This window comes from Alosa pseudoharengus, unplaced genomic scaffold (genome assembly GCF_046254945.1).
Source record: "Alosa pseudoharengus isolate Yale_2024_CS ecotype anadromous, Long Island Sound unplaced genomic scaffold, YU_APseudo_1.1 YU_APseudo_1.1_scf_12, whole genome shotgun sequence".
Lineage (NCBI taxonomy): Eukaryota > Metazoa > Chordata > Actinopteri > Clupeiformes > Clupeidae > Alosa > Alosa pseudoharengus.
The window spans coordinates 14,474,662-14,488,441 of record NW_027468587.1 but is presented as its reverse complement, the minus strand read 5'-3'; the positions used below and the strand labels follow the sequence as shown (position 1 = coordinate 14,488,441).

Sequence of the window (13,780 nt, the reverse complement as noted above, 5' to 3'; positions counted from 1 at the left end):
ATGCAATGTTTTTCAAGGCTGTTTTTTTTTCTTCTTTTTATTTGGTCCTCAATTTGACAATTTGGAAGTGTTTTATTTATAAAAAAAAAAAAGAAAAAAGAACAGATGTACAAAATAGACAAGATTTCAGCAAAGGATTTTAAAATCAAGGCAAATTTATATGAACACGCTGGATTTTACACGTACTAGTCTAATAATACTCACAAATTGAACTAAATCTCTCCCCTTCTTGTAAAGGGTTTTAAATAAGCCCTGGTCCAATGACCTCATCAAGTTAGCCTCTTATTAAAAACATAGGTACAGTACTAGTCTCTCAAATTATATTCTGACAGGTCTTTAAAAACTGTTTACATATTAATTTAGCACCAAGTGACTTCTGAAGCACCCAAAGGTTATGTGCATGAACACCAAACCCCATTAAAACTCTACTGCATATGTTATTAAAGATAAGGAGATATAAGGAAACACTTATAGAAATAAGACAGATATCACAACTTAATTCATTAGTAATGAATTACTAATTCAAAGTAAAATTATAAAAAAAACATAGCTATTTAATATAAAAAGGAATGCCATCAAAATATATATTTTTAAAAAATCATCCTCAGATCTATTGGAAATATTAAACGTGTGCATTTTCAAAAAACTTCTGCAGGTGTACACCAAGTATTTTTTTATTGTCTCAGAAAAAGACATTTTTCTGTGTCATATTTTTATAAAGCCATCACCTACCTATATTATCAATTCAAAAAGTGGAAGGTCAGTCAAAAAAAGTAAAAGCCTCTCTTTTTTACAAAGCAACACTGATTACGATGTGACTGAGTAATCTTTAAGAGGGAGAACAGAGGATGCAGGCTGACAAAAACAAATAGAAAAGAGCAAACGCTTCAATGCAGAAAAGCTGTCAAAAGCTCACTGAAACTCACTGAAAGAGCAAACAAACTAGTCTTGGCACTGTGATTTTTTTCAGAAGCGTGTTTGTTTTTTGAAATTAAATAAATAAAAACAACAACTGAAGAAACTTCTTCTTCTTCTTTTTCTTCTTCTTATCTCTTGAAGAGTTCTGTTATTATCAACAGAAATGTCTGTAGTCACTGGTGTGCAACTGATGCAACGAGGCGGTGGTGATCTGCCAGGAATGTTGAGGACTACTGCCCAAGATGGCAGCTGACTCCAGAAACAGCGTCGGGCCAGATCCATTCCCAAGTCTGGCTTCTATCGGGGGTGAAGAGGAGGCATGGGAGGCAAAAATACGGCTTTAGAAAGAAAAAGTCCCACCACAGATGTGTTCCAACCTTTCACTAAACCAGCGAATTCTGGTTAGCACAACTCAGCCAGGTGGATCAGCTAAGTAGTGAAATCACCTGTGTTAAGTGAACAGGTAAAACCAATATGTGGTAAGGCTTTTACTTTCTGAAGCCAGAGTTTTCCACTGCTGTCGGAAATGTAGTGAGGGATAAGGAGCACTACGGGGTGGAAGCGTTTGGTGGTTACCCCACCAGCGCTCAGGTGGCCTGGCAGATGCTGGAGTCTCCGTGGACCCAGTGGCAGATCTGAGCGAACTTGAGGGGCGTGATGCGAACGGCCACGTTGTAGTCCTGCTGGGCACCGTTCACGTCCACCCACTGGTGCCCGGAGAAGACGCCGACAATCTTCCGCTTCCAGCGCTTCTTGCCAGGCTCCTTCAGGCGGATGTAGACTCCGGAGCCACTGGAGCCCGGCTTGGCGTCACAGTACTGGTACAGCAGGTCGTTGGACTCCTCGGAGACTGAGCAGAAGCGGTACACCAGCTGGTCCGGTCTGTCGTCGTCGAAACCTGAGAAGTGGATGCGTCCGGCAGGCAGCTTCTTGATGGAGGGGATGACGCCTAGGTCCATGTAGCGGGTCTTCTGCGATCGTTTCAGCTCCAGGATGGCGTAGTCGTAGTCGGCCGAGACGTTCTTGGACTCACCCTTGAACCAGCCCTTGGGGACCTGCGTCTGCTTTACGGTGGTCCAGCGGAAAGAGGGCTGACCGCCGTCCGCGCTCCTCCGGTTGCGGCTGCGGCCCTTCCTGCCCCTGCGTCTGCCCTGCCTCTCGCCTCTCCCTTCTTCTTGCCCTTCCTCTGCGTCTTCGTCCTCCGTCTCGTCGTTATCGATGGCGTTGTCCTCCTCTCGTCCGCCCTTTCTCTTGCGCCCCCCCCTCCCGCGGCCGCGGCCCTTGCCGCCTCCCTTCCCGCGGCGCCGCGATCGCTCTTTCAGCACGGCCACGCGCAGCTTCTGCGCGCCGCTCACGTAGTCGTGGCCGTCGTGGATGCAGTGGGCGGCGGTCAGCACGTGCTTGGGGGACACCAGCACGCCCGAGCAGCCCGTGGAGATCTTCACGGAGGTGGAGAACGGGTATTTGGTCGAGAACTGCTTGTCGGCGATGGTGAAGCGCGTGTCCACGCCGTAGACCTCGCGCTTGCGGCGCGAGCGGGCGGATGAGTCGACACCGGGCCAGACCGACCTGGTCGCTTCGTCGAGCCCCTGCAGGGCGATGGTGGTCTGCGTGCGCGTGCCGTTCTCGTAGACCGTCTCGTAAGAGAGCAGACGCTCCAGCTCGGACACGCTGGGGTCCGGCAGGGCCCGCTGGCACTCGATGCCGCAGGTGCCGTGCAGCTCGGCCTGGGGGGGCGCGGAGAAGGCCGGGTTGCTCAGGTGCACTGTCCGCTTCTCGCGCACCAGAGGCACAGACCACTGCGGCCAGGTGTAGTCGTCATCGCCGCCGACGGCATCCTCCGCGCTCACACTCCGCACTGCGGCCACGACGCACAGCGCCACTGAGAGCAGGACACACACGGGTACGGGGCCCATTGTACTGACCAAGCTCCTAGGCCTGAGAAAACACACACACAAACACAGGAACACACACAAACACACAGAAAAGGGAAAAGGATGGTGTGATTATCATTGTGCATACCATACCTCAACAGTAGCCACAAGCCCATGATTGAAATTCATGGACACACACACACACACACAGATAGATAGATAGATAGATAGATAGATAGATAGATAGATAGATAGATAGATACTTTATTGATCCCCAAGGGGAAATTCAAGCACACACACACACACACATACACACACACACACACACACACACACACACACACACACACACACACACACACATATAATCTCATGTATGGATAAGAAATGGAGAGGGAGGAAGGGAGATCATGAGATGACAGGATAAGATGTACAGTATGAATTTCAGGAAACAAAGTAGCATAAACATCTCTCTCTCATACTGCACCAAAGAAAAGGTTTCTGAACAAATGACAAAAGTAGATTACACAAGGCTGCTCACAGAACTACAGATCAGGAGATCACACATTACACCAATTTCTTCCTCAATCTCTCTCTTTCTCTCTCCCTCTTTCTCTCTCTCTCTCTCTCTCTCTTCCGGGGATTTGGTTGAGAAAGTAGGAGGCCTTGATAGCCATGTGAATGATCAGTTGAATGACATGTCTGTGTTTGGCATTGAAGATGTCTGGCTGTAAATCGTGCTTAGTAATTGAGGAGGTTCAACTACTGTAACTTCTTTTCAGAAGTGAACCTCTTCTGGGATGACAGGTGTTAACTTTCATGACTTTGGAAAGACTACTTGAGTTATTACAGCTTACTGTTATTTCTGCCATTCTATTTTTCTAAGCTCTTGCCACAGCCATTCCCCTGTGTGCGGTGTGTTTTCTTAACTATGTGACAATTAAGTGTTTGATCTTGAACTCTCAGTCAAGTGCATGATCTTGAACTATCAGTTAAGTGCATGATCTTGAACTAACTATGGCTAATTGTTGTAGATGACAGGCAGCCTTGGCTTGCATCCTCCTTTGTTTGACAGATGTTCAGCTGTCTTAGTGTTCCACAGTTCAAATCTGCTAGTGTTCCATAGTTCCAATCTGCTAGTGTTCCACAGTTCCAATCTGCTAGCTTGATGCTGAGGCTGACTGCACCTTCAGTTCTGATGTCAAACTCAGCCTGCTGAACAGCTGTCACCACTGGCTGTCTTTACACATGCAGTTCTGTTCCATTTGATAGCTCCAGTCCAGACGTAAATTAGTTAAGGGAAAGTTCATATAGAGTTTACATGCTGTATTCCATCCAAACAGGCTGTTTCTGTGATAGAAAACTAATGATGGAGAGAACACAGCGTACTGCACGGCCAGTCCTCACTAAATCAACACAAGGATGAGTCATAATCGGGAAGAAACATATACAAAATGGTGTATATTATAAGATACGGTACTTATGGTCGACCTCACAATGAACATTTACATAGTCCTAATGTATACAGAAATAATGCATTTGGCAGTGAGACTTTAGTGACCATGACAAGCGTTACAAATATTTATAAGAAAAATGTTTTCTGCGGCAAATACTTTTTCATTAGGCTACCTCATTCGTGACCTGATATTACCTCAGAATATTACATATCAAGTTCTACTGCAGTACCAATGTATACCACAAGATGGATACATACAGATAGATTGAATACCTCCTCACCAAAGACCTACCCTGTCTGCTCTAGAACCCATTCCCTGAGATGGGAGAGGGGCTACTGACTACTATCTGAGCATGACCACCAGATAAAGGTTAGAGGATTTAGCACTTTTGCACAATGCAAACACGCATTGAGTTAGGGCCAGCGTGCATCACATTTGGCCAGATCTGTGCAGCACTGCATGAAGTCGAACGAGCCTACTGATTTCCCCATTTAGCATAACCACTCCTCCTCAGAGTCAACTAAGCAGGTGGACAAACCCCAAAAGGTTAAAAGTCCTGTCTGTCCAATCCTTCTGCCTGGACACTTAACACAGGTGACAACGTGCTCAATAATGAGCTGACTCACTGGCTGAAGAGTTGTGCAAACTAAGCAAAGGTGGTTTGCTGAATAGTTGGAACACGTATGTGGTGGGAGTTTTCAACCTCTGTGAGATAAAGCTACAACAGAGTTTAGGTTCAGAGTGTTTGCCTATATCTGGAGCGTTTGCGATGCCTGCATATCCTAGATGTAGGCTATCTTACATGGATGCCAGAATTTCAAGGATCCTGTAAACCAAAATGTGAGATTTGTTTGGAAACCTGGTTAGGTTAGAAAACTAGAAGGATTGTGAAATATCTGCTTTCTAGTTTAGCACGAGATGCATATTTTGTGCACTTAAAGGGCCATTCATATCAAGAACGCTAACTGTAATGATAACGTCAAAAAAGTAGGCTATTGTTCTAATATGAATGACAATATCCACACATAAACTAAAACAATAACGACATGAAGAATGACATCATCAAGGATCACTTTCAGAAGTATTTTGAGAACTATAAAAAGCTGACAGCCAATCTGAATCCATTACATTTTAGACATCACATTCATGAAGAGAGACTTCAGTGTGGACACTCAATATCATTATAGCTACATCTACAGCTATATCTGTATTGTTATTGTTCCTGAGGTGAACGGTCCTTAACACAGTTCATTAACTAGCTCATTTTCTGGCTGGAGAGTTGTGCTAATTAGAATCAGCTGGTTTAGAGAATGTTTGGAACAATATGTGGTAGGACAGCAGTGTGGTAGGACAGCCTTCAGCAGTCAGAGAGTATATCACACATTTTTCATGATTTTGAAACCCTTTAATATACTCACAATGTTTGTATTCATTCACATGTATGGTAAATAACACGTTTTTCTGTGGTGTGACAAACTCAGAACACATGGCCTACTTATTTTTGGTTTACAGTGACTGTAAGTGGGCACAACTCAAGTGGTTTAAAGCATGGACAAGCTGTGAAAACCAGAGTGGAAGTCATTCTCACGATTGACTGATGCTGTAATGAACACTGGGTAGACCATCACTGTCTATGTGTGTGTGCAGTTGCAAACCAGTTAGATTAACTGTTCCCTGCCTTTGCTTGGCCATATTTCAGTCCGCAAACACCACAGCCCCGGACAGCCTATGCACTCAGTCTGCACATGAAGCCAGTGATTACCCGTCTCTGAAGCCACGTCTTTCTTATAGACTCTCGGTGGAGTCTCTAAAACGCCTCAGCGTGCTATTCGGTTGACATAAGGCTCTATGGTTAGAGGAGATTGATGAATCCTGCGGTGAACCGGAGATTTGAGGGAGAAGAGGGGGGGGGGGGGGCGGCGGCACTGTCCCTGTGCTTCGACTGAAGTCGGTGGTTTGGATGCCTGCCTCTTGCAGTACCGTTAGCTGTCGGTAATGACTGGTATCTGATTACGTGTGCTGCTGCTGCTGCTGCTGCGACTTGAGCTTCTGTGCTTTCATCGAGTCTGAAGATGTTAGGGATTGAATGTGTCCCGTCGTAGCCAAGCTAATCAACAAGTCTGCCTGAATCTGACACTGAAACCACGGTTCCCCTCTAATAGGTGACGATGCTGGTTTGTAATTAGGCTAATGCCTCCACCAGACCATCACTTTGCAATGCGCTAAAAGGCAAGCACATGCGTTCCAGAACAATGGTGATTTCCAGTGAATGGAACTCCATTTTCCATTACTGTGACTGCATTATCATGCAAATGTAATTTTAAGACCATGAAAGCGGTGAATGATTGCATGTAGTCATGGGCCTGCCTGGGTCATATGTGACAGGCAACTGCACATCTGTCATTCCAGCTCACAGCCAAATGTGGCACAGATGCCCTCCATGTCCTGGAGCCCCTCGCGCATTCCCTTCTGATTAGGCGAGCATGCGACGTGACTCTAGAGACACCATCCTCCATCTGACAGCGCCTCTTCTACGGGAAAATGTTTCCTCTGAGAGAGCACGGCGACGTCAACCACAGGAGCAAAGTACGACACGCACCAGCTCATTAATCCTCGCTCCCATGCACAGCACACCGGCCTCCACCCCACCCACTACCACCACTGTCCGTCATAAGGGACCTTCCTATTTGGCTGTTGGAGCCAATGAAAACCATCAGCGTCCCACAAAATGTGGGACCATTTGGCATTATTAGTGAAAAAGCAAAGCGCTCTGGTCAAAGAGTCCAAACAGCGCGCATCGCAGTCCTTGCTTCGATCCTCCTTCAACTCTTTCATTTTCATCTTATAATAGACCGCTGGCGCTGACAATAGAAGTACCCTATATGTTTCAAAGTGGTAGCAAATTTCAGATTAGACAATAACCAGCGCACAGGTGGTGGGATGATGGAAATATGTTTATGTAGGCCTAATGCTGTGGTCCAAATCACCGTCTCTCTGTAAGGGACTTTCCATTAGACTACAGTAGCCTAAGAGTAGGCTATAACTTCACAAGCGCCACTGCATATGTTCATTCCAGTCAGGATTCGCGGGAATTCCACAGATCAGCACAATTAACCTTGCTGCATGATCTCCAACCAAAGGATGGCGCTAGAGTTCGCCTATAATTGCATGATTCATCCAGAGGCGTTTATGACTAGGAGAGCAGTGTTCACTTCAACATCAAATAGGCTAAATTAATGAAATTACAAGTCGAGGGGAGAGTTTCTTAATCTTGACCCAATGTTATTTCAGTATCATAAGGCATCATTGGTTGTTCTATACGGCCGACAAAACAGTGTGACTAAAGGTACAATTCCGTTATAAAGATGAAAAGAATTGAAAAAGCTGTATACAGTAGGATGCATAATAAAAGTCACAGAATAGGCCTAATAGCCAATAAACATCAACAACAAAATTGCATTGTCGAATTGCATAGACTGAAACTAAACCAATAGTTCAGTTATATATGAGAATCCGACTCAATCCGATCATATTTCCTTAGTCATTTCTAAAGTTTATTTCCAATTCCGAACTGTTATAAGCATAGGCCTACTGAAAATAGAAAATATTTCGATGTGATCATTGGTCTAGATCATTAAATTATACAATTAGTCACATGGGTATAATCATTTCAGACTTTCATCCATGAACGTTTCTCCAAAAATACTATACTATATATATATTTCTCCTCGGATAACACCAGCGAGTCTTGTCTTTCGCAATTAATTAACCGGTACATCCAGTCTCCTTTGTTGCAAAAACAGTAAAGGCATCATACCTGATAGCATTCGATTGATGGATATAATATATCCGCAGTGGGTTGTTTGTTTATTCAGTAGTATCCCAGAGAGGAGAGAGAATTTAAAACTTCATCCCCGAGGTATTCTTATCAGTGGGCGACAGTCCGCTCCCTCTGAAATCCCGTCCACCAAAAGGGCAGTGGGAAGTGGGAGCCAGGCTCCGCGTTGTGGATTGCACTTGATGCCGGGGAGAGGCAAAAAAAAAGAGGACTGAATAAGTTTTTTTCCTTGGCGACAACGCGTTTCGCATAGGGGTGGGACCAAACTCTAGCAAGCAGCAGGGAAAGTAGAGAAAGACATCAGTACCGTCGGTCTGAGGGCTGCGCTCATTAAATCACTGGATATTGTAGAAAATGGGAATCGATGTCAAAGTGGCGTTTGTCTCTTCCTTTCAGGAGGATCTCTGCCAGAATTCGTTCCACTGTGCCCACAAATGCTGTCCGGCGGAACTTTTCCCCTGGCTCATTGTCATCCGCTCCCCTTCCCACATCTGCTATGCTGGACTCCGTGTTCGCTGAGGTGGTAAACACCCCGGCAGGGGGTCCTCAAATCCAAAGGCTGTAAGCTCACATGCAGTGACACACGCACAATAGAACATCTCGGTCAGACATAGAATAACTCTCTCTCCCTCTCTCTCCCTGTCTCATGTTTGGGTGGGAAGTGGACTACACATCAACTTTGTAAACCCCCTTTCTTTCTGTGTGCTGAACAGTGCATATAAAGGATTGTAAGAAATCCATCACTAGGGCTGTAGTTTCCCCCCCCCCCCCCTAAGCCTAAGGTAATTTGTGGCAATTAGTCAGCCCTTGGTTATAATTCAGTGAAGCATTCTCATGCAAAAACAGATCTCTTGCCTGCTAACACCTGTTTTATTTGTATTTTTTTATAAAACAGCCACTTCATGCTTTCATGTTTTAAGATGATATTGTGTGACATTGGAATGTCAATGTCATGTGGCTAGTCCAAGTTAGACTGTGGCGGTGTGTACATAAGTCACATAAGTTGGGTTTCCATCGCAGAGTGTTGGATTATGTTGATTTCATTTACTTGATGAATGAATATCAAAACTGTAAAACTCTGATTACAGTCATCTTTTAGCTGACATTAGGTTGTTCATTCAGTGAACCTCGACTCAACAAGCTAAATGTAAGCTATAATTAATTTAGCTGTATGTAACCTCTGCCTTGCTGGGACTTTTTTTCCTCAACTCGCACCTTGTTTACATCTCAAACCACTTCAGAAGCCACCCAGCAGTTACAGAGCTGCTCAAAAGTACCTACTGTACCCTTAAGCAGGGACTTATTTCCTTCTCTGTAAAAGTTCCTGAGAAATATCGCACAAGAGCAGTTCCTATGGTGGGGGACACCCACAAACAGCCCTGTGTACCTGTGGCCAGGTGAACCCTCACCTGAGACGGGCAGGGTTATGGAGTATGTCTGGCACCTGCACGTGCCCCTCTGACAGACGAACGGGTTCCATGCCACGCCCCAACACATTCTACCCGCTCCCAGACCTCCTCACTTAGCAACGGCGGTAATAATGGGACACACACGTGCTGGAAAACCGAGACCACAATTAGGCACTGTTATGGGGCTTTCATTGGTTATTCTGAAAAAGGTCATAGGTCAGGCATGTGCCGTCGCTGGCATGCTGCAGCTGCTCCACTGCCACACCCAACTGAGAGAGAGAAGGAGAGAGGGAGAGAGAGAGAGGAGAGGGAAAAAGCACAGGGTGACATTTCTGGTTAGGGTTTAAGGGCATGCCAGGGCACACAGAGCCAGCTTTGTGTGTGGAGGGAGCACCGGACCCTGAGTAGGATGTCATCTTTAAGTGCTCTCTGTGTGAGGACGATCTCAGCCTAAGCTCCCCACGCTTGCGCACAGTAGGAACATTTTATTGATCTCAGTTAAACTAAAAAAAGACACTTGAGACATATAGGCACTCTTTCACAGCTGTCAGAATGTTCACTGTTTATCTGCCCTACACCTTTCTACACTGGCCCTGGTCCTGTCCCAGTGCCCCCCCCCCCTCCTGCAACCTGTTTTCAAAAATATGTGGTTTCACACCCCAAAAATGACCGCATTATGTGAATGAAAATCCAATAAGACATTCATTCTCACACACACACACACAAAAAACACTCTTTTTAGTGTATTCATGTGGACAGTAGTTGCAGTAGGTTTGGGCTGAGGCTTGAGTTAGGCAGCTCCACATTACTGGTCTCAGGGCTGTGCGGATGGATAAGCAGAAGGATGAGGCTTGAATTAGGCAGCTCCACATTACTGGTCTCAGGGCTCTGCGGATGGTTAAGCAGAAGGTAGGCAGCTCCACATTACTGGTCTGAGGTCTGTGCGGATGGTTAAGCAGGATGGGGCTGTGTGCTGAGAGCTCTGGCTCAAAAAGCTGAGGTGAAATGTGTAAGTTTGTCAATATCCAGAAACTACGCTCTCAGTCAACAAGTTTACTTGATGTTACTCCGAGAGTCACCATGACTACAGGTACTTCTTTCAACTACGTGAATCAAGCCAGCTGTGTTTCAGTGTTTAGAATGCACATGGATCAAACTAACTAAAATACTTGGCTTTTACATCAAACATTGTGTCAGTGGTTTAAATGATGAATGTGCAGAACAATTAACGACTCATAATAGAACATATTTCTTCTGGCATGATCACTTTGACAAAAGAGTATTTTTTATCAAGAGGCATATCTGTAGCATTTCTCTAGCTTTCTCTTGCTGTCAACCTATCTTGTTACTTGTTAATCGTTCGGCTTGCAAACCTACAAGAATTCCCCGTTACCTCAGGCCATCTCAGTCATTCCCCGCCACCTAAACAGCATCAATCAGAATCAATCTGTACCAAATCAGCTATCTGCTGACTGCAGGCCAAGAACATTCCTGCTTTAGAAACTCACATTTGTGTTGATAAATTACTCTGGGAGCAATTGCTTCCTCCCTGGGGTGTTTTGATGTGTTTTACACCAGTGAAATGTATGTGTGTGTGTATGTGTGTGTGTGTGTGTGTGTGTTTATGTTTTTGTGTGTGTGTGTGTTTGTGTCTCTGTGTGCAATCGTTCACATCTGTGTGTGTGTGTGTGTGTGTGTGTGTGTGTGTGTATGTGTCTGTGTGGGTGAGTACATGTGTGTGTGTGTGTGTGTGTGTGTGTGCATATACATGCATGTGTGCATCAGTGTGTTTGCTTCTCTGCGTTGAGAGTTCTATTAGGTGGAAACGTGATATCCTAACCTGCCGTTAAAGAGTGCCGACTGCACAGGCCAACTCTCTGAGGGTTCCGACCAGATCCACTGTAAGCAGTGTACATGAAGGAGCGGCCTGCTTGTCTGTGCTGACCGCACCAATAAACCATCTCAGCGGGACCTAATGACCCGGTCTGAGCTTCCACTCACTTTATTTTGACAAGTTCCTGCTCATTTAGAGGCCCTCTCACTAAACAGACACCAATTGATCGCAGGAGTGCTCCGCTTCCATGCGTACAGGACACACACACACACACACACACACACACACACACACACACACACCACATCACACTCTACCCCTGCCTCTCACACTCACTCTTTCAGTCTCTCCCCCACATTCTCTCTCTATCTCTCTCTCTCTCTCTTTCTCTTTCAAACTCACACACACACACACACACACACACACACACACGAACACACATTTTTCGACTCTCTCTCCATCTACCTTTAGTTTTAGTTTCCCCCTCTCCTCTCTTTCTCTCTCTCTCTCTCTCTCTCTCTCTCTCTCTCTGTCCTTCTCTCTCTCTCTCTCTCTGTCCTTCTCTCTCTCTCTGTCCTTCTCTCTCTCTCTCTCTCTCTGTCCTTCTCTCTCTCTCTCTCTCTTCCTCTCTCTCTCTCTCTGTCCTTCTCTCTCTCTCTCTCCTTCTCTCTCTCTCTCTCCTCTCTTTCTCTCTCTCTCTCTCTCTCTCTCCTTTCCCTTTCCCTGCCACATGCATGTCCAAACAGACGGCTTGCAGGTAGCATCACTCAACACACAGAGTGTTAACCTTGTGTAAATATTTAGACCTCTAGACGGCAGGGTCAAGCTGCCAAAGCCAAACCTCAGCTGATCCATACGGCTAACATAAAACCAAACTACACACACACACACACACACACACACACACACACACACACACACACACAAACACACACACTAAAAAGCTAGCAAATATTCACAAATAAACACGAATCACACCTTAGATGTAATGTAATTGAATGTAATTTCAGACCGCTCTTACATCAGAGAGTTACTGGACTGTGCTCTGGACGCAGGGCTGTGACTGGATACACTCTCAGACTCACCGAGCTACAGCACCTCAAGTCTATGGATCAGGGGATGTGTTTTTATTAATAATAATAATAATAATAATAAAAAACAGTGCTCACTATATCGTAATGTCTGATACCGAACCCTTTCATAGTCCATCATAAAAGTGGTGAGTATACTCTATGTGCTCTTGAATATTTCCCCCAAAGTTCTGCGTGTTCCATATCCAAGCGACATGTGTGATCAATAAATCTAGGACACTGGCAAGTTTAACGTCAGTTGAGAGAAATTTGCCCTCCTTGATGTCAGTAAAAGAAAACAGAAATGCCAACATGGTCCACCACAGATCTGGCTAAAAATAGGAAGCCTTCGGCCCACACTGGACCTTTTACTGGTCCGGCAGTGTGGGTTTTATTTGAATTTTTTTTTTCCGACAGAGAGGCATTTATCCGCCACAGGGCACATGCTGTATGGCTATGGGGAGGTGCAATGAAAACGCAAACCTGATCAAAGTTGCGATCTTTGACTTACTGTAGAAACATAGAGCGAGGAACGTACCCACCCTCATCAACAGTATCTTAACGCAAACACACACCGCTTTCTCCCTCTGTCAAATTATGGACGGTTGGAACACTGAGGCATACAGCAATCAAACAGTGGCCCAGTCAGGACTGACAGAGAGAGAACGCACACAAAACAGGCCTTGTGAACTGTAACTGTGCTAGGTACACACACCAACCCTATCTCCAAACCTCTCATTCAGCACACATTGTTTGGAAAAAATGTAGGTGATGTGGAAGTGTACACACATAGACACCCTAGCACACACACTCTCACACACACACTAGCACACACACACACTAGCACACACACACACACACACACACACACTAGCACGCACACACACACACACACACACACACACACACACACACACACACACACACACACACACACACCACTCAACTATGTCAGAATGAACAGCACACCCAGTGAGATCTTACAACATAGCCTCTCCAGCCAAAAAGGCACAAAAACGTCAAGTTGATTTATTAAGCTTGAGTAATAGCAGAATCCAGTGAAGCTGATATGCTCTTAACTGACTTTAGGATGACACTTTCATAACTAGATAAGAGGCTTTCACAGGGACAGTAATATGTACAGTGAATATGTTTCTTTGTTTAAACAGGTTTTATTTGAAATTCAAGCAGCCACACAGATCTATGTCTCTGAGGCGTGGAATGTATGCCTCCCCGAGAAGGTTGTTCTCTTATAAACGCAGATATTCTACATACTTCAGATTACAGGCTTTACAGAACCATCAAGAACATTTACCTCCAAGATAATCATAGCTCAATAATATATATACTGCTATAGATAGACAAAAGAACTTTCGGAAA

General features: G+C 45.1%; 1 protein-coding gene across 1 annotated transcript; it reads right to left on the bottom strand.

Annotated features, from left to right (window-relative positions):
• Nucleotides 1-41: 41 nt before the first annotated feature.
• Nucleotides 42-8,530, bottom strand: prss35 (serine protease 35). Its single transcript, XM_076280201.1, has 2 exons — nt 8,067-8,530; nt 42-2,856 (listed from the first exon to the last, which is right to left on the bottom strand). Exon 2 carries the CDS (start codon nt 2,832-2,834, stop codon nt 1,506-1,508), a length of 1,329 nt encoding a protein of 442 aa, XP_076136316.1. The 5' UTR covers nt 2,835-2,856; nt 8,067-8,530; the 3' UTR covers nt 42-1,505.
• Between the last annotated feature and the right edge of the window lie 5,250 nt (nt 8,531-13,780).